The 20,622-nt window shown below is 39.1% G+C and overlaps 1 protein-coding gene across 2 annotated transcripts; it reads right to left on the bottom strand.

Moving 5' to 3' along the window:
* Positions 1-4,739: 4,739 nt before the first annotated feature.
* ZFP37 (ZFP37 zinc finger protein) lies at positions 4,740-20,320 on the bottom strand. Of its 2 annotated transcripts, none has more exons than XM_069575411.1 (4): positions 19,950-20,320; positions 15,834-15,960; positions 15,390-15,524; positions 4,740-7,322 (listed from the first exon to the last, which is right to left on the bottom strand). In XM_069575411.1, the coding sequence occupies exons 1-4, from the start codon at positions 20,079-20,081 to the stop codon at positions 5,812-5,814; spliced, it is 1,905 nt and encodes a 634-aa protein (XP_069431512.1). In that variant the 5' UTR covers positions 20,082-20,320; the 3' UTR covers positions 4,740-5,811. The 2 variants fall into 2 exon arrangements, with proteins under 2 accessions (XP_069431512.1, XP_069431513.1); XM_069575412.1 differs by having other exon boundaries at positions 4,740-7,319; positions 19,950-20,120.
* Between the last annotated feature and the right edge of the window lie 302 nt (positions 20,321-20,622).

The raw sequence follows: 20,622 nt of genomic DNA, 5'->3' as shown, positions 1-20,622 counted from the left end.
CCAGAGATCAAATTGCCAACATCTGCTGGATCATCGAAAAAGCAAGAGAGTTCCAGAAGAACATCTATTTCTGCTTTATTGAGTATGCCAAAGCCTTTGACTGTGTGGATCACAATAAACTGTGGAAAATTCTGAAAGAGATGGGAGTACCAGACCACCTGACCTGCCTCTTGAGAAATCTGCATGCAGGTCAGGAAGCAACAGTTAGAACTGGACATGGAACAACAGACTGCTTCCAAATAGGAAAAGGAGTGCATCAAGGCTGTATATTGTCTCCCTGGTTATTTAACTTATATGCAGAGTACATCATGAGAAACGCTGGGCTGAAAGAAGCATAAGCTGGAATCAAGATTGCCAGGAGAAATATCAATAACCTCAAATACGCAGATGACACCACACTTATGGCAGAAAGTGAAGAGGAGCTAAAAAGCCTCTTGATGAAAGTGAAAGAGGAGAGTGAAAAAGTTGGCTTAAAGCTCAACATTCAGAAAACGAAGATCATGGCATCCGGTCCCATCACTTCATGGGAAATAGATGGGGAAACAGTGGAAACAGAGTCAGACTTTATTTTGGGGGGCTCCAAAATCACTGCAGATGGTGACTGCAGCCAGGAAATTAAAAGACCCTTACTCCTTGGAAGAAAAGTTATGACCAACCTAGATAGTATATTCAAAAGCAGAGACATTACTTTGCCGACTAAGGTCCGTCTAGTCAAGGCTATGGTTTTTCCTGTGGTCATGTATGGATGTGAGAGTTGGACTGTGAAGAAGGCTGAGAGCCGAAGAATTGATGCTTTTGAACTGTGGTGTTGGAGAAGACTCTTGAGAGTCCCTTGGACTGCAAGGAGATCCAACCAGTCCATCCTAAAGGAGATCAGCCCTGGGATTTCTTTGGAGGGAATGATGCTAAAGCTGAAACTCCAGTACTTTGGCCACCTCATGAGAAGAGTTGACTCATTGGAAAAGACTCTGATGCTGGGAGGGATTGGGGGCAGGAGGAGAAGGGGACGACAGAGGATGAGATGGCTGGATGGCATCACGGACTCGATGGACGTGAGTCTGAGTGAACTCTGGGAGTTGGTGTTGGACAGGGAGGCCTGGTGTGCTGCAATTCATGGGGTCACAAAGAGTCGGACATGACTGAGCGACTGAACTGAACTGAACTGAATGATGGTTTTTTCCATTTTTATCCAATTAGGAGTTTGCCAAGATTCTCAAATCAGTATATTTATATTATTTACCAAGCTTGGGGAAATAGCCATTATATCTTCAAATATTTCAAGTATGTCCCATTCTCTCCTCACTCCCCTTTTGGGACTTCATCTACATAGATGTAAGACTTTTTTTTTTGTCCCACAGGTCACAGGTTAATGTGTTGTCATCATTTTTCTTTCACTTGTTTGATCATTTCTACTGATCTATTTCAAGGCAGTGACTCTTTTCCTTGTAATTTACATTTGGTACATTTATCTTGTGAATTTTATATTTCAGATATTGTGTTTTCAGTTTTAGAATTTTATTTTGGTTTTTCTTTAGTTTCCATTTTTTCCCTGAATTAAAAAAATCTTTATTCATTTGGAGCATATTTTACTTCATTAAGCATAGTTATAATATCTATAATAATATCGTCATTTGCTATTCCAATTTCTGAGTTGGTTGTCTATTTTCTTGAAATGGGGTCACATTTTCCTAATCTGAATTTTCTTGTATCCTAGATATTGTGAGTGATAAATCATGGCAATTCAGGATTCTGTATATTTCTTGGAGGAGTGTTAATGCTTTTATCAAGTAATTAACATTGTTGAACTCAAACTTTAAACTCTGTCTCTGCAGTAGCAACACAAAAGAAAGCTCAGTTCAAAAGACAGAAAGATAGTAGTTGTGCCACACATGCATGGTTCGGGGTCAGCCGGAGACTAGGGCAGAGTTTATTCACATAATTTGAGGTCCTCCCTCTCTGTGTCTCTTTTCTGGGATTCTCTCCTCATTTTCCAGTAGCTGTGGTTGCTAAAAACTCAGTCTTGTGGTTTTTCATGTTAAAACAAACAAACAAACAAACAAAAACTATGTGTTTTCTCTCAAATTATCTTCCTCTGCCACATCAAATTTTATCTTATGAGGGTGTCACACTTAATTGGCAATTAACTGCTTTATCCAACTTCTCTGTTCTGTGATCACTACAGTACACTTTAACTGTGTATCATAGAACAGATTCCTGGAAGTAGGAGTGCAGTGTGTACTGTCAGATTTACATTTAAATAGGTTATACAAACTTGACTATGAAAAGCAGTGTATGAGAGATCTTTTATTTTTTTTTTGCAAACCATTTGTCTCAGCCAAAAAAAAAAAAAAAGAAAAAGACTTTTTTTTTCAAATGTCTAACTGGGAAAATGAAATCCTTTAAATAAAAATGAAAATTATCTCTTTACTATGCTTTTCCTCACCAGAGAGGATGACCATACCCTTTTTCTCAGAGTATGTATGTCTGTCTTGCTTCTGACTTAAATAAATAAACTGCTTGTCTGTGTGCTCTCCCATTTAAAAAAGAGAGAGAGAGAGAGAGATCTTGCTTTCTACCTCTCTTGCAAACCTGATTATTTAAAATTTTTGATTTAATAAAAAAGGTTCTTACTTTTTCCTCTTCTGTATGTTCAGCATCTTTCTCTTTCCATACCTTCAGATTCTAAAAGATGTATGTCTGGAAAGCTCTTTCATCATATATATATGACTTGCTTCTGCACTCTTCAAGACTGTGTCACCACTAAGTGAGATTGAGCTTACTCCATCACCACTACCATCAAATTTAAAATTTCATTCTCTTACAATTACATTCCCCTTCTCTGTTTTGTCCTTTGCCATACCACTTGTCACCCTCTGTCATATTCTATATTTCACTTACAGTCTGAACTGTGTGGGTCCAATTATACATGGATATTTTTCAATAAATATATACAGTACTACACAATCCATGGTTGGTTGAGTTCTTGGATATGAAGGATTTGGAGGGCCAACTATAGGACTTAAGCATTCTCAGATTTTGGTAACTGTGGCTGGCCCTGGAACCAATCCCCTGTGGGGCAACTATATTTAGATTTACTGCCTGTCTCCCACTCTAGAATTAAGCTCTCTGAGGACAAGATTTCTTTCCTTCTTTTTTTGTTGACTGCTATGTCCCTCAGATTTATAACAGTGCCCAGCATATAATATATATGTGATCAAAAGTTCATGAAGAAATAAATGGTTTAAAACTGTTAATATAACAACTAACTCCATGCCCTTCCTCTTCTTTATATTGAAGAAATATTTCAGGAACATTTAAAAATATTTTAAAATTTTACTTAAACAATTATTCAGATTAGTGATTCTCAAAGTGTGGTCCCCGACCAACAGCATCAGCATCTTCTGTAAACTTATTTAAAATGCAAATTCTCAGGCCAGATCACAAACCTACTGAGTCAGAAATTTTGTGGGCGGGGCCCGTTTCTAAAGTCTTTCAAGTAACAAGCCTTCTAGGCCATTGTGATGCATGCCCAACCAACTGTATCATGGATTTGGACTCACATCTGTATGTCTATTTTCTTTCACTGTTTGCCTCTAGTCGTTTTCAAATATTATTTCTTCATTCATTGATGCTAAATTTTAATTCATTTTTTACTGCACAGGATGACTTTCAGCATTCATTTTTTAATATTCAGGCACACTATACTCTTGATCATCCCAGGTGTGGCACTATTGTGGGTTCTCCAAGAGATGTAGGAAAGTTAATCTAGTCACCCATGCAACTGCTTTATTCTTCTAAAAAGTGAGATTTATTACAGCTCTAGACAGTGATGAATTCATTCTGTGTATAGTGCCAGATTTTCATTTGGTAATAAATTACTGAGGGAAATGACTTTCAGATTTCATTTTCTTCACCTGAGAGTAAATAAGTTACTTGGTAATGAGTGTATAATATTCATGAGTTGATCTTTCAATACATGCATGTATTGAAACATGCATGTACACACACAAACACAAGTTCTATTTTAAATATTTATACCTTTTAATTCTCAAAAAATGAGGTCAGTAAGGCAGCCGCTGGGACAGGAAATATTTGCAAAGATAGCATTTAACCACATATTATTAAGGGTCTATAATTATGCTAGAACAGTACCTATTTATTTGAAATATTTATTGAGAAGTATTGACCATGACTAGAGAAGTCTTTCTTACCAACTCATGTTTATTCTGAGGAACAAATCAGGTAATGTAGTGAATGTGCTATGAAAAATATAAAAGATGACATATATATCAAATATTATTATTATCTTATATTCAAAACCATTTTTTGTCCTTATGTTACCATTTTTAGTGTAACCACTTATATTTTAGAACAGTTCAGCTGTATTTTTAAGTCTGTAACTCATGAGGAAAAATAGGAAAACAGGTTTCCTGTGCAAACCCAAATGGATTAACAGTACCTTCTGGAATGCATGCTTGAGAATATTCTGAGGCCAAGTCTAGATTCACTCAGAAAGAGTGCACTGATCCATTCACAAGGTATGCTATTGGGCAAGAACAGGAAGTAGTGCCATTTGTTGCAATACATTTGAAAACCCAGATTGAAGTATTTGTATAAAAGCACTTTGAATATGAGGTAAAGTGGAGTGATTGTTCAGAAAATCCCTTTTATTCAGCTGCAATCACAGTTTATCTTCAGTCTTTAAAATTATAGTAAATAAAAGAAACAGCTCCAAGTAATAGTTGTAATTCATTATTTTAATGAAAGAATATGTTTGATAAGAAAAGCCTTCATGAATTCAGTATCAAATTTAATACCATATGCTCATTTATGAATAAGCCTAGAAACTTTTACTTAGTCAAATCACATCATAGAGTGGGTTCAGTGAAAATTTTCATTAGTGTTGATTTATACATATTAAAAGGATTTTAATTGTGAAAATAATATATGTACATGATTTTAAAATTTAAGCAGTATACAATAAAGAGAAAGTCTCTCTCTCATCCCAGACCTCATTCCTGTATGCCTGTGCCCAAAGGCAACCCCTAAGTTTCTTCTGTATTTTTTCAAACCAATCTATTTACATAAAAAATATGTATATACACATACACGCATACATACATACAGATAAATACATGTATACAAATATATTAATACATACATACACATGGACAGACATGCAAATACACACACCCTTTTGTACATAGATGGGAACAAACTATATACATAGTTGAGCAACCTGCTTATTTCACTCAACAATGTATCTTTGACAGCATTCCCTATTGGCACTGTGTGTCCTCAGCTGATTTCTTTCATTTTCTCTTAATTTTGCATTAACATTTTTATATAAATAATAATCCTCTTATAAAGTTTTCTGATAATACAAAGACTAGTGTGATAGTATCAAAGATGAAGCTTATACCAACAGTCACAGACGTTTATACACGGCACTAAACAGATATGCAAACTTAATTCTCATACATGGTGCTTAAGGACACAACACTCAAGCCACTCAGGAATTGTCAGAATATGTAATCTGGTTCTCTAGTGTACTGATTATTTAATTTATTAACAATTTTAAAAGCTTTATATTTCAGTCTGAATATATAGATCATTTATAACAATATTTTATATAAAAGGTTTAGTATCAAATTTAAACTCTCCATCCATTTCTTTTATGTGAAGATTCATTTTCAAATTCTCTTATGTGTAACAAGGTGTGACTTCTTATTAAAGGCTTTCTAACATCCTTTAAGTTCAGAATACATATAAGTTTAAGTAAAACCTGTGTTCAGATATCCCACACTAATTTCACTCATGAGCTTTCCCTTCTGAATGAGTTTTCATATGTTTGGTAAGGGATGCATTTTGTTTGAAGGCTTTTCCACATTCATTACATTCATAAGGTTTCTCTCCAGTGTGGGATCTCTGATGTATTACAAGTTGTGACTTTGCATTGAAGGCTTTTCCACATTCATTACATTCATAGGGTTTCTCCCCTGTATGAGTTCTCTGATGTACAATGAGGTGTGACTTTTGGCTAAAAGCTTTCCCACATTCATTACATTCATAGGGTTTCTCCCCAGTATGAACTCTCTGATGTTGAGTGAGACCTTCAATTTGTTTGAAGGCCTTCCCACACTGATTGCATTCAAATGGACTTTCACCTGTATGAGTTCTCATATGGTAAGTAAGAGATGAACTATGTCCAAAGGCTTTTCCACATTCATTACATTTATAGGGTTTCTCTTTAGTGTGAGTTCTTTGATGTATAATGAGGTGTGACTTCTTACTGAAAGCTTTCCCACATTCATTACATTCAAAGGGTTTCTCACCTGTATGAATTCTCATATGTTTAGTAAGGGATGAACTATACTTAAAGGCTTTTCCACATTCATTACATTCATATGGTATTTCACCCGTATGTGTTCTCACATGTTCAGTAAGAGATGAGTTATACCTAAAAGACTTTCCACATTCCTTACATTCATAGGGCTTCTCACCTGTATGAGATCTCACATGTTGCATAAGGTTTGAGCTATGTCTGAAGGTTTTCCCACAATCAGTACATTCATAGGGCTTTTCCCCAGTATGAACTCTGAGATGGTCAGTGAGAGCATGTTTATGACCATGGGCTTTGCCACACTGAACACACTCATATGGTTTTTCTCCAGTATGTGTTCTCTGGTGTACAACAAGGTGTGATTTTTGGCTAAAGGCTATCCCACATTCATTACATTCATATGGTTTTTCCCCTGTATGAATTCTCTGATGGTCAATAAGTCCTTGTTTATGGCTGAGAACCTTCCCACATTCATTACATTCATAGGGTTTCACTTTATTCTGAGTTTTTTCATGCTTAGTAAGAGATGAGCAATGGCTGGATGATTTCTCATGTTCTTCTCCAGTTTGAATTTTGTCCTGTTCAGTATATTTCTTGTCAGTTTGAGTTTTGTCAGGCCCATTAGATGAGCTATAGGTAGATGATTTCTCACATTTTTTTCCAGTTTGATTTTTGTCTTTCTTTGTATCAGATAAGCTATGACTGAATGATTTCCTATGCTCTTTAGCTATATCAGATTTCTTTTCTGCACAGTTTCTTAGGTCACCAGGTAAGTCTAAATTCTTTCCATGTGAATCAAATTTAAGAAGCTTTTTTTTTGAAGGAATATATTTTGTACTCACATTTTTTTTCCACAATGAACTACGTTCGTGGCTCTTTTTCTTAGTCAGAGTTGTTTTCTTGAATGCAACTTCCCTAAGGATTTTGTTTTGAGATTTCTGGTGGTTCTTTGGCTGGTCATCATCTTGATGGACTTCTTCTAAAGTGAAATTCAATGAGACACTCTTGTGAATCTTTGCACTCTCATATTTTTGAATATAACTTATAAAGAAATGCCCTGTTGTGGGGTTGAATCTTTATTTGAGCCTAGTATCCTAAAGGTCTTGGAAAAGACCCTGATCCTGGGAAAGATTGAGGCAGGAGGAGAAGGGGATGACAGAGAATGAAATGGTTGGATAGCATCACCGAATCAATGGACATGAGTTTGAGCAAACTCCAAGAGATAGTGAAGGACAGGGAAGTCTGGCATGCTGCAATCCATGGGGTCACAAAAAGTCAGACATGACTTAGCAACTGAACAACAACAACAAAGTTTCCTAAAGTGAATGAAATATCAAGTGCAAACATTCCTGTCATTTTGGACTTGAGGGGGAAAGTGCTGTAGTAAAGACAGAAAAAGAAAATTGACAATGGTGATTAGAAAAAACTTTGACTGTTTGTAAATATGACCTTGCAACCTGGGATAAAAGATGAAATAAACACAAAAAGCAGCGAATTGAAAAGAGATGAAGCTAAAAGAGCTTGTAATTTTAGCTGACACTTTAAGTCTCTCCTCAGCCCAAACTTCCCAGCATTAATAACTGCAAATCCATGCATAGTGCTTCTCTCCAACACCCTATACTATATTCGCCCAAATCTCCGTAGTCACAGTCAGGGACAGCTGGCTCAAGCCAAGATGTTCAATAAGAGTATACCTTGTAAAAATTTGGACTCTAGTCAGTTTCCACTGGGTGCTAAATTTTTAAATGATATAAGACAAGTATTATAAAGCCATATCTTTCTTAAGTAAACTGAAAGTTCATTAGCACAAAGAATAAAGCATATATCCACAGAAAAGCAGAGATGTAAGATCATGTGTCCTCAAAGAGATCATTTACATAATCCCAATTCCTAATGGCTTTCTAGTACTGGCTCTAGTCCCTGGCTGAAGTACCATCCCTTAGGTTACAAAAGGCCTTATAATAAATTCCTCTATTTACTTAGGATAGCACAAGTAAAATTTTGTTATTGCTCCCCAAAGAGCCAAAATAAGAGAAAATAAGTAAGCTCATCAAAGAGTACTGTATACAGGTGACTGAGGGATTAAGTACAAAAGGATGTTCTACTGCTCCCATCTATGATTAATATAATAATGACATTCCTGTACTAAAACACATCTGACTCTTATGTTAAAGAGTGTCTGACTCTTTGCAACCCTATGGACTGTAGCTCACCAGGCTCCTCTGTCCATGGGATTTTCCAGACAAGAGTACTGGACTAGGTTGCCATTCCCTCCTGCAGTGGTTCTTCCTGACCCAGGGATTGAACCCATGTCATCTGCATTCCCTGCATTACAGGCAGATTTTTTACCACTAAACCACCGGGGAAGCTCCTTCTCCAAGTTACCTGATGCTTTTACCATATTATAAAATTCACAGTAATGAGACTGGCAAATAAACTTTATGACATTGGATTTATAGTGTACACAAACACTTGCTTTCCAATAGTTTGCTATGGAGCACACCTTCCGGTCAGGTCACTCTAATTGCCGATTATAAATTTTAAGCTAATTCCCAACTCTAAGCAATTGCTCACATTCTTTCCTCCATACACTACACAATTATACATTTTGAGTTATCTTCTCAACCCAGGCTTCTGTACTCTGAGACCAAACTCCAATTGACAGAGGTAAGCAGCCATGTTTTTAGTATATGATCTAACTTCTGGTTGAAAGCAACTGACTGGACAACAGTAAACATCAACCCTAGCTATCTAACAATTTTCCTAAGAACTTAGAATTGAAGCTTGAAGACTTCTGTTAGCTAGATACAAACACTACATATGTAAAAACCAAACAACTTAGGAGCTAGGACCACCATTTTGGGGTGGCTTTTATCAACTATGGACATGGAGAAAACAGAGAAAGCTTCGGGATAGGAATTAAAGAAACTCAAAGGGAGAAACAGATATAAGAGTCCCCATGATTTCAGGGAAAAAAAAGATAAAAAGTAAATAGTCATTTTAGTAGTGAAAGAACATTACATGGATAAAGTAAAAACTGGGTTCAAACAGAAAGGAGTTATGGTGTTTGAATACCATTACTTTTATGGAGAACTTTTAAGAGATTTGTTCCCATAGAGTAGATCAATTTTTATAAGTATACATAAAGTAGTGGTATCGATATAGTAGGAAGAACCGGAGTTGCCAGCTGCTTTTTCATTTAGGAAATTTTAAGTGATGCAAGCATCCTGAGAGAAAGACTATAACAAGAACTTTTCTGTAGCATGACAAAGGCTGTATCTTCCAATGCCCAAAGAAGCTGGGAGAGATGGAGGCAAATCGCCTCCTGGGAAGAAAGGGATCAAAACTCAAACCTTTCCTCTTGAGGTATAATATTATAAGAATCTCTTATAATGATGATTTGGCTGGTCCCAACTGACAGTTGAAAAAGATATACATTACCACAAAAGAAATTTACCATAGGGGAGGAGAGGAGACTCTTAACTAGTTAACTGGTATAATGGTAGGATAATACTAGGGGAGTCTGGTCTGGCAGACCATGTAATTAAGGCTATAAGCCTGTCCTGAATTTGAGACGGTAATTAAGACATAAATTTTAAGCTAAAATGACTGTAACTTCAGAAACCAAAGCGTGGAACGCACTAGAACCAGCAATCATTGGAGGGAATAGAAAATAGTCCTTCCTTGAAGAACCTCCGAAGATAATAGTAAGAACTTGAACCAAGAATAGAGTCACTGCAGCAATGACAAGAACGCACATAGTAAATGACAGGAATATTCTTTAGGTGTAACACCAAGCATCAGCAAGAAAAGTGAAGATAGCCAAACTAGAGCCATGAATGGATGAATCAAAAGCTATGAATTCTCTTCATCTGTCATTTGACAGACTGGTCCCTCTGGCCTTGAGAAATTCATGGAGTCTTGAAAATTCAGAGTTAGAAGAAACTTAAAAAGATATTGTGGATATTCTGCTAATTTGGGGGCTATTCGGTTCAGTTCAGTTTCTCAGTCGTGTCTGACTCTTTGCAACTCCATGGAATGCAACACGCCAGGCTTCCCTGTCCATCACCAACTCTCAGAACTTGCTCAAACTCATGTCCATTGAATCAGTGATGCCATCCAACTATCTCATCCTCTGTCATCCCCTTCTCCTCCTGCCTTCAGTCTTTCCCAACATCAGGGTCTTTTCTAATGAGTCAGTTCTTCCCACCAGGTGGCCAAAGTATTGGAGTTTCAGCTTCAGCATCAGTCCTTCCAATGAATATTCAGGACTGATTTCCTTTAGGATGGACTGGTTGGATCTCCTTCCAGTCCAAGGGACTCTCAAGAGTCTTCTCTAACACCACATTCAAAAGCATCAATTCTTCGACACTCAGCTTTCTTTATGGTCCAACTCACATCCATACATGACTACTGGAAGAAGCATACCTTTGACTATACAGACCCTTGTCAGTAAAGTAATATCTCTGTTTTTTTTAATATACTGCCTAGGTTTGTCATAGCTTTTCTTCCAAGGAGCAAGTGGTCTTTTAATTTCATGGCAGCAGTCACCATCTGCAGTGATTTTGGAGCCCAAGAAAAAACTGTCACTGTTTCCATTGTTTCCCCATCTATTTGCCATGAAGTGATGGGACCAGATGCCATGATATTTACTAACTGAGCTAACAGGGAAGCCTGAAGTACTCTGCATATAAGTTAAATAAACAGGGTGACAATATACAGCCTTGACCTACTCCTTTCCCAATTTGGAACCAGTCCATTGTTCCATGTCTGGTTCTAACTGTTGCTTCCTGATCTGCATACAGATTTCTCAGGAGGCAGGTCAGGTGGTCTGGTATTCCCATCTCTTGAAGAATTTTCCACAGTTTGTTGTGATCCATGCAGTCAAAGGCTTTGGTGTAGTCAATAAAGCAAAAGTAGATGTTTTTCTGGAATTCTCTTGCTTTTTCTATGATCCAACAAATGTTGGCTATTTGATCTCTGTCCCTCTGCCTTTTCTAAATCCAGCTTGAACATCTGGAAGTTCTCAGTTCATGTACTGTTGAAGCCTCTCTTGAAGAATTTTGAGCATTACTTTACTAGTGTATGAGATGAGTGCAATTGTGCAGCAGTTTGAACATTCTTTAGAAATAAATGCCTTTCTTTGGGAATGGAGAACGCCTTTCTTGTCTTTGCTTTTTTGGGGGGCTGTAGTGGTATATAATAACTGTATGTTCTAACATTTGGTGGCAACATCTTAGATGAATTATTTTTCTAAAGGGGGGAAGTTAGGAAGTCCACCTAAGAATTGGAGCAATTTAGGAATGGGATAATATGAATCTGATTTGAGTGATGTCAGTCAGAATTGAGGAAAAAAAAAAAACAGCAACTAAGGAAAGAATAGTAAAAGAGAGCACAGAGAGCAAAGGTTCATGGGAATTCCATGGTAGACAGGTCTAAAATTTGACACTGATAAAAACAGGGAAGGTGAGAGGAAGCTCTAATTTAGGAAGAAAGATAAAGCTTTCAATTTCTGATCATCTGAGAATGAGCTATCCTATAAGGAGGTAAAATATAAGACAAGGAATTAGAGCTTTATCTGGACAAGATTCAGAAAACTAAGATCATGGCATCCGGTCCCATCACTCCATGGCAAATAGATGGGGAAACAGTGGAAACAGTGAGAGACTTTTATTTCTTTGGGTTCCAAAATCACTGCAGATGGTGATTGCAGCAGTGAAATTAAGAGACGTTTGCTCCTTGGAAGAAAAGTTAGACCAACCTAGACAGCTTATTAAAAAGCAGAAACATTATTTTGCCAACAAAGGTCAGTCTAGTTGAAGCTATGGTTTTTCCAGCAGTCATGTATGGATGTGAGAGTTGAACTATAAAGAAAGCTGAGCGTCGAAGAATTGATGCTTTTAAACTGTGGTGTTGGAGAAGACTCTTGAGAGCCCCTTGGACTGCAAGGAGATCCAACCAGTCCATCCTAAAGGAAATCAGTCCTGAATATGCATTGGAATGACTGATGTTGAAGCTGAAACTCCAAAACTTTGGCCATCTAATGGGAAGAACTGACTTATTTGAAAGGACCCTGATGAGCTTGGAAAGAATGAAGGCAGGAGGAAAAGGGAATGACAGAGGATGATGAGATGGCTGGATGGCATCACTGACTCGATGGACATGAGTTTGAGTAAGCCCCGGAAGTTGGTGATAGACAGGGAAGCCTGGTGTGCTGCAGTCCATGAAGTTGCAAAGAGTCAGACATGACTGAGCAACTGAATTGAACTTAACTGAACTGCAAGGGTTAGGGAGGAAATGGAAATAATGATGGTGGTATAGACCATAGGTCTAGAGCATTTCACAGAGAAAGTGGGGAAATGGAAAGTAATGAGGGGCAGGAGCATCATGCCAAGAGATTTGGAAAGAGTACAGATTTAAGAGTGTCTAAATACCTAAGGAGAGAAATTTGATACTATGTGGTCTCAGAGTACGGGTGAACAAAGGTAGAAAAGCTGAGGATATTAGGAAAGGGGGGATAATTTTAAAAAGCATTGCTTTTGAGAGGTAAAGGTTCCCCTCATAGCTCAGTTAGTAAAGAATATGCCTGCAATGCAGGAGACCTGGTTTCGATTCCTGGGTCAGGAAGATCCCCTGGAGAAGGAAATGGCAACCTACTCCAGTATTCTTGTCTGGAGAATCCCATGGACAGAGGAGCCTTGTGGGCTGCAGTCCATTGGGGTTGCAAGAGTAAGCAGGAATGGGATTAGCTAAGAAAACAGTTAAAAGGGTTCACTGCTCTTTCTCAAAACTGAGCAATGGAAAGCCTAGATTAGGAAAGATGGCTACATATGGATGGGTCAGTTAGGCATCTGATTGTCTGGTGCCCAAGGTTCAGAGCTCTGTTTTTCACCATTTTTCCTAACATAACCCAAGTAGCATAGCAGATTGCATTATCGTTCCTTGTAGATTACTCCCCCCAGCCCCACTGCATGACCATTTAATCCTCCTATTCCTACCCAGTTGAATTTGGGAGTAGAAAGGTGACTTGCTCTGACCAATAAAATGCTAAGAAGAAAGAGATATCTACTATACCCAGTGATATTTAACTCATCATATGGTTCCATTCCTTCTTCTTTCCCTCTGTAATGAGATCAGAATTTGCCAAATAGGGACTGCTCTTTCAGTGCAGGTCACAAGATACTGTGGGAAAGGACTGCAGCTTGAACAAGAAACAAATCTTTCTTTTTGTAGGACGCTAAGATTTTGGGAGGTGGGGGGTCTTTCTTTAATGGGGTATAACTTAGCCTAAGTTGACTGACACAAGTAGTATAAGCAAATTCCCGTAAATCACACTGGCTCACAACTATAGTGAATCTCATATGAGGACTTCCCATGTGGGCAGGGTCACAGAAAGAAGTAGAATCTCCAAGGTTAGAGAATCTTTGTAGTTTGAACTCCTATTCCCCTGGGAGATTTTTATATTTTTCTACTGCTAGTTCCCAGTTAAGAAAGAAGGGGCTTTAAGACCATTAAGACCTTTAAGAAGAATTTCAGAACAAATTTTCTTTGAAGAATTCCAAACCCAGGCACTTATGGTTAATTAATATACGACAGAGGAGGCAAGAACATACAATGGAGAAAAGAGGGTCTTTTCAATAAGTGGTACTGGGGAAACTGGACAGATACATGTAAAAGAATGAATTTAGGACATCTTTAACACCACATACAAAAATAAACTCAAAATGAGAAGAAGACCAAATACTATAAAACTCCTAGAGGAAAACACAGGCAGAACACTCTTTGACATACCGCAGTGATCTCTTTTTGGACTTTCTCCTAGAGTAAAGGAAATAAAACCAAAAATATAAATAAATGGGACCAAATTAAGTTTTTATACAGCAAAGGAAGCCATAAATAAAACAAAAAAACAACCTATGGAATGGGAGAAAATTTTTGCAAATGATGTGACTGACAAGGGCTTAATCTGCAAAATATTCAGACAGCTCATATAGCTCTATATCAAAAAAAACCAAACAACCCAATCAAAAAAATGGACAGAAGATCTAAATAGACATTTCTCCAAAGAATACATACAGGTAGCATATGAAAAGATCCTTAACACCACTAATTATTAGAGAAATTCAAATCAAAACCACAATGAGGTATCACCTCACACCAGTGAGAATGGCCATCATCAAAAAAAAAAAAAATCTACAAATAACAAATACTAGAGAGGCTGTTGAGAAAAAGGAACCCTCCAACACTGTTAGTAGGAATGTAAATTGGTACAGCCATTATGGAAAACTATATGGAAGTTTCTTAAGAAACTAAAAATAGAGCTACCATATGATCCCGCAGTCCCACTCCTGGACATACATCTAGAGAAAGACATAATGAGAAAAGATACATGCACCTCAACGTTCATTGCAGCACTATTTACAATAGCCAAGACATGAAAGCACCTAAATTTCCATCAACAGATGAATAGACAAAGAAGATGCGGTATATTTATACAACAGAATATTACTCATCCAATAAAAAGAATGAAATAATGCCATTTGTGGCAACATGGGTGGACCTAGAGATTATCACACTAAATGAAGTAAATCAGACAGAGAAAGACAAATATCATCTGATATTGCTTATATGTGGAATCCAAAAAAAAAAAGATACAAATGGACTATACAAAACATAAATAAACCTACAGACCAAAGAGGAAAAGGGGGGGGGGCAGTAATTTAAGAATTTGGGATTAACATAAATATACTACTATATATAATACAGAAAACCAACAAGGACCTACTATGTAGCACAGGGAACTTTACTCAGTAATTTGTAATAATCTATAAAGGAAAAGAATCTTCTTAAAAAAGATATATACATATATATATATATATATATATGATAACTGAATCGCTTTGCTGTACACCTGAAACTAACACAGCATGGTAAATCAACTACCCTTCAGTAGAAAGAAAAGATATATAAATATTTAACAGTAAATAATAAAAGTGTGGGAGAAAGCAAGAATTCCAAAGTTATCATCAAGGAACTAGGAACTTACTTCCATTGGCTCCTATTTCCTTGGTTCTTGCTATTTCACTTGAGCCAGCTTGTCTGGGTCTTTTCCCCTTCCCTAGCCATGGCTCTTCTCCTTTTTCCAACTTGGATATCATGTCTGGTTTGAGAGCCTGATACCCTACTCATGAGAAGAGACAGAAATTGAGTGTTAGAACAACAAATATCCCAGAAATCAATCCCTAACATCTGAGTTTCAGAGCTTGTAAAGCATAAAAGAATATGTGGCTTCAGAAATTTCACAGTGCAATGCCCACATACCCCATCTGAGAAGATCCTCCATTTTCAAGGCAGGAGCACACGTATTCTGCCTAGTACCCAAAGGGATTACAACTTTTTGATTCATAAAAATCGAGGATAAACTTTCAAGGGCATCGGAGAGAAGGCATCACAGTAAGTATATTTTGAATTACAAAGAAACTGTCCTTACCCATTGAGGCTAGGTTGCTGTAATTCTCCAGCATCACATCCTTGTACAGGCTTTTCTGAGCAGGATCTAGTTGCTCCCATTCCTTCCTGGTAAAGGCCATAGTCACATCATTGAATGTTACCGATCCCTGTAAAATAGCACATTACTAGTTCAGTCTAATGTTATCCACAGCAGTGAGAGATTTGGACAAGATAATAATTACTTTTCCTTACCTTGTCCATTCACTGTTTGTCATAAAGTTATTTTTTTACTCACTTTTGTTTTTGAGAGGCAAAAATCACATTAAGAAATGTCCCTATAATGGAATGAATGTTTGTGTCCCTCCGATTCATGATTGAAACCTTGCCCTCCAATGTGATGATATTAGGAGACAGGGCCTTTGGGAGAAAATTAGAATTAGATGAGGTTATGAGAGCGGGGTTTTCATGAGTGGGAATAGTGCCCTTATAAGAGTTATGAAAGAGCGTGCTTCCTCTCTCTGCTCTTTCTGCCAAATAAGGATCTAATGAGAAGTCTGAAACCTGAAGGAGGGCTGTCACCAGATTCCAAAGTGCTCTCAGACATGTAGCCTCCAGAACTGTCAGAAATCAACTTCTGCTGTTTATAAGTCATTCAGTCTAAGGTACTTTGAAAAATACCATATGACTATCAAAGCGAAAGACAATTACAACAAGCAAACATGTTAGAATCAGTCTTCATCTTTATAACTAAACACTACAGATATAGAGTTCTGAGGTAGAAGAACTGAGACCCTCGGTTTTTATGAGCAGTCAAAAAATCAATTCTGTTTGGAAGCAAAAGTAAGATATTTAGGTAATGTAAGGATTTGGAAAGTATATTACCGATGCACTTTAAAAATAAAGAGAAGAAGGGAGGGAGAAATCGGGAATGTGGTAGGAAGAGGAGAGAGAGGAGAAGAGGAATAATTTTTAAAAGAAGGAAAATTGGATCAGAATAATTTTGAGATTGGGAAAGACTTAATAATATCCAAGAGAGAACTGTGAATAATAAAACCAGTAAAATGTCTTATTACATCCAAGTCACTTGATAAACTTTCTTGTGCAATTGTTATAAAAATATCCTTGGACTTCCCTGGTGGTCCCGTGGTAAAGAATCTGCCTGCCAATGCAGGGGACACAGGATTGATCCCTGATCCAGTAAGATTCATGCCACAGGACAACTAAGCCCATGTGCTCCAACTACCAAGCCCACACTCTGGAGTCAGAGAGCCACAACTGCTGAAACTCACATGCCCTAGAGCCCACGTTGCTCAAAAAGAAAAGCCACCTCAGTGAGAAGCCCATGCACTGAAACGAGAGAGTAGCCCCTGATCACTGCAACTAGAGAAAGCCTTCAAGCAGCCATGAAGACCCAGTGCAGCCAAAATAAATTAATTTTAAAAATTTTAATCCCTAAAATCAAGAGGTATGATGTAAGAAAAAGAAGCAGGCATACGATTGGTTGTGGGTGGGGAGAAGCAATTAAATAAAGCATGTTAAAGTTCTCCTCTTGTTAGGTAGCTACTGTAGAATTTTGAAGCTAATAAATATGTATTCAAACATGTCTGTTTGACATTTAAAGATCATCCCCACTGCCCTAAACCGCCAATCCATTATCTGCGTGTGTCACCAATCTCTGAGCTCACAAACTTGCAGTCACTGATTCCCATAACTCCTGTCACTAATTCTTACTGGTTTCCCAATCACTGAGCCAGCATGGTCCTTCCTAATTCCAAAAGGACTGATCCCAGCAAGCCTTCCAATTACTAACAGCAACAGATCTCTGCAGTAACTTGCCCTCATAAACACTCTGTTCACATACTGCCACGGGTTCCTCAACTATTGATGCCAGTGGAACATATTAATCTCCACCTAAGATATGACAGCCAAATGCTATCAATCCCCATCATTGTCACCAACAGAACCGTCACACAGCCTTTACAGAAACCCTAACCACTGCCAATAAACTCCACTACACACACCCTTTTCAGCTATTTCTTCACCTGCTTGCTTTTTAAAATTTAATGTTTATTTATTTGTCTGCATCAGGTCTTAGCTGCAGCATGCGGGATCTAGTTCCCTGACCAGGATTGAACCCGGGCCCCTCTGCATTGGAAGCATGGAGTTATAGCCAGTGGACCACCAGGGAAGTCCCATCGCCTGCTTGTTTCAACCAAAACCTACTTGTCACCTGAGGATTCTGCTCCCTTACAGTATTCCCCAATAGAAGTTGTTTCCCCACCTCCACCCCAATCTTAGAGCCTTAAGATGAAGCAAATTACACTTTCAACTGCTTTTCATTCATCCTTCTAAACCCTATCTTGTTTAGAGTATCACCAGGCTTTAACCCATTAACATTCTGGTTCAGTGATTCACTAGAAGGACTCACAGGACTCAGTATATAGCTGTACTCATAGCTATGATTTAGAACAACAAAGAATTCAAAGCAAAATAAGCTAAGGAAAAAGGGGTATGATGTAAAGCACAGAGGAAGACAGAAACAAATTTCTAAGAGTCCTCTCCCAGTAGGGGGCTTCCCTGGTGACCCAGACAGGAAAGATTTTGCCTGCAACGCAGGAAACCTGGGTTCGATCCCTGGGTCAGGAAGATCCCCTGGAGGAGGAAATGGCAAGCCACTCCAGTATTCTTGCCTGGAGAATCCCCATGGACAGAGGAGCCTGGCAGGCTAAAGTGCATAGTGTCACAAAGAGTTGGACAGGACTGAAGTGACTTAGTATGCCTTTCTACTGTGTCATTCTCACTGACACACAGAGTTGTCTCAATATCATTCATCTGAGGAAAATCCTCTCTCAATCTCATGCCCCATCCAATATCCATTTCTTTGCTCCCCTTATCAGCAAAACTCTTAAAGCTTTTTGTCTATACTTGCTGTCTCTACTTCATTACCTCCCATTCTTTAACTCTCCCACCAGATTTTACCCCTGTCATTCCACTCTAAGAGCTCTAATCAATCAAAATAACCATGGAACTACAACTTGCCAAAGTCAAATTCTCTGTAGTCATACTCTGGGGACCGAGCACTCCCACTGATGCTTCTTTGACAACACATTTACAGAATTTTCCTCCTACCTCAGTGGTTACCTCCTACCGCCTACCTCATTCTTCTTCTCCTCCTCCCCTCTCCTCCGCCTTCTTCTCCTCCGCCAGAACTCAAAGCATCAGACTGACCCAGAACTCTTTGAGTTTTTGCCCTCTTTTCTCCCCTATCTGTCATCTCTTCCTAGATGATTTCATTCAATCTTGTGACTTTAAATACCATCTTTACGTTGATCCCTTTCAAATAAGGATTCTTCAGCCTAAGTCTCTCCTGAGTTCTAGATTTATATATCTAACAATTACTCAACATCTCTACTTGAACATGTATGTAATGGGCTTCTTGCCACTGTTCAAACAGAACTATGGCTTATCTACCCTGGCTCTCCTTTAAGTCATCAAATCAGGTCTTCTCCAACACAACCCTTTCTCAGGAAATGCAATCTACCAGTTCCAAAAAGCCTAGGTGTAAATTTTGATTCTTCTTTTCCCTCTTGCTCCATATCATCAGTAAGTCCTGCTGGCTCATCTCCAGGCATATTCTAATTCTGACTTTTCATTTCACCTGTAAACCCCAATCATCACCTCTTACCTTTAACTCCTGCAATAACTACTAACTCACCTGCCTGCACCTCTGCGCACAGAGGGGAACAATTCCATCTCTAACAACCACAGACACTGTAATTGCTGACTCCCGTAGACATTCCCATTTGCGACCCCCACAGTCCTCCCCCATCTCTGATACACCCCGAAGCCCTTATTTCTTATCCCCGCGGCCTTCCAAACTCTGACTTTCCGGTGACTGCCGCAGGCCCCTCCCCGCCACCACTGTCACCGCAGATCCCTCAAACGATTCCCTTAAACTGCATAGACAGCCCTCTAGCACTATCCCTTAGCTCCCTGAGGATGCTAAAATCATCCTCCCGCCCGTGCAAAAGGCCCTTCAACATCGACTCCAATTCCCAAATCACCTATTTCACAGACTACAGTAACCCTCCAGCCACTGATGCCCGATTAAACCACAGCTGACCACCAGACCACCCCGCCCCATCATCGCGCTCACCGCAGCGCTGCCCCCGGGCCCCGACACAGCCATCTCCGGAAAGCACCCGGCCTCTTCGGCTGTCCCTGCACTCCTCCTCCGGTCCACGGTCGCTGGCTTTGTCGGGAACTGGGCGCAGGCGGTGGCCGACATGGCGACCACCCGGAGCGCGGCCTCGGCCGGTCCGGCAGCTGCGATGGCGGCGCCCTTGGGTATGGGCCATGGGCGCGGCCATGTTGGCTGAGGCGCTGCCGTACAGCGGAGACAACGCTGTCGGGGAGGGGTCGGAGGTCGGAGGTCCGCTGCCGGGCTTGCTTAGCTCCTCTGGCGGTGGTGAGATGCGAGCGGGCAGAAACCGGGCTCGCAGAGTGCTACTTGCAAAGTGCTTCACTGTGCGTGACACCCTACTCCTGGTACTTAGAGGTTTCAGTTCTTGAGGACAGAATTTGGAGTTGCCTTTCCCAGTCAGTGCAGCGGGGAAACAAGGAATTGCCGACTATCGCGGACTCCAGAGAGCTGGGATAATGAGAGAAACTGGAGGGAGAAAAAGGAAATGCCCAATCGGGCAGATGCCATAGATGTTTTATAGAGAGAGAACGCTAATCTTGGAAATAGATTTCATTTATGATATGAGAGCAATGGGAAAAACTGACGCACCAAATTAAGTGAACACATCGCTGCTCAGTGAGAGCCA

The sequence above is a fragment of the Ovis canadensis genome, chromosome 2, assembly GCF_042477335.2.
Source record: "Ovis canadensis isolate MfBH-ARS-UI-01 breed Bighorn chromosome 2, ARS-UI_OviCan_v2, whole genome shotgun sequence".
Lineage (NCBI taxonomy): Eukaryota > Metazoa > Chordata > Mammalia > Artiodactyla > Bovidae > Ovis > Ovis canadensis.
Note: the sequence above shows the minus strand (reverse complement) of the source record. Positions and strands in the feature narration are given on the sequence as shown.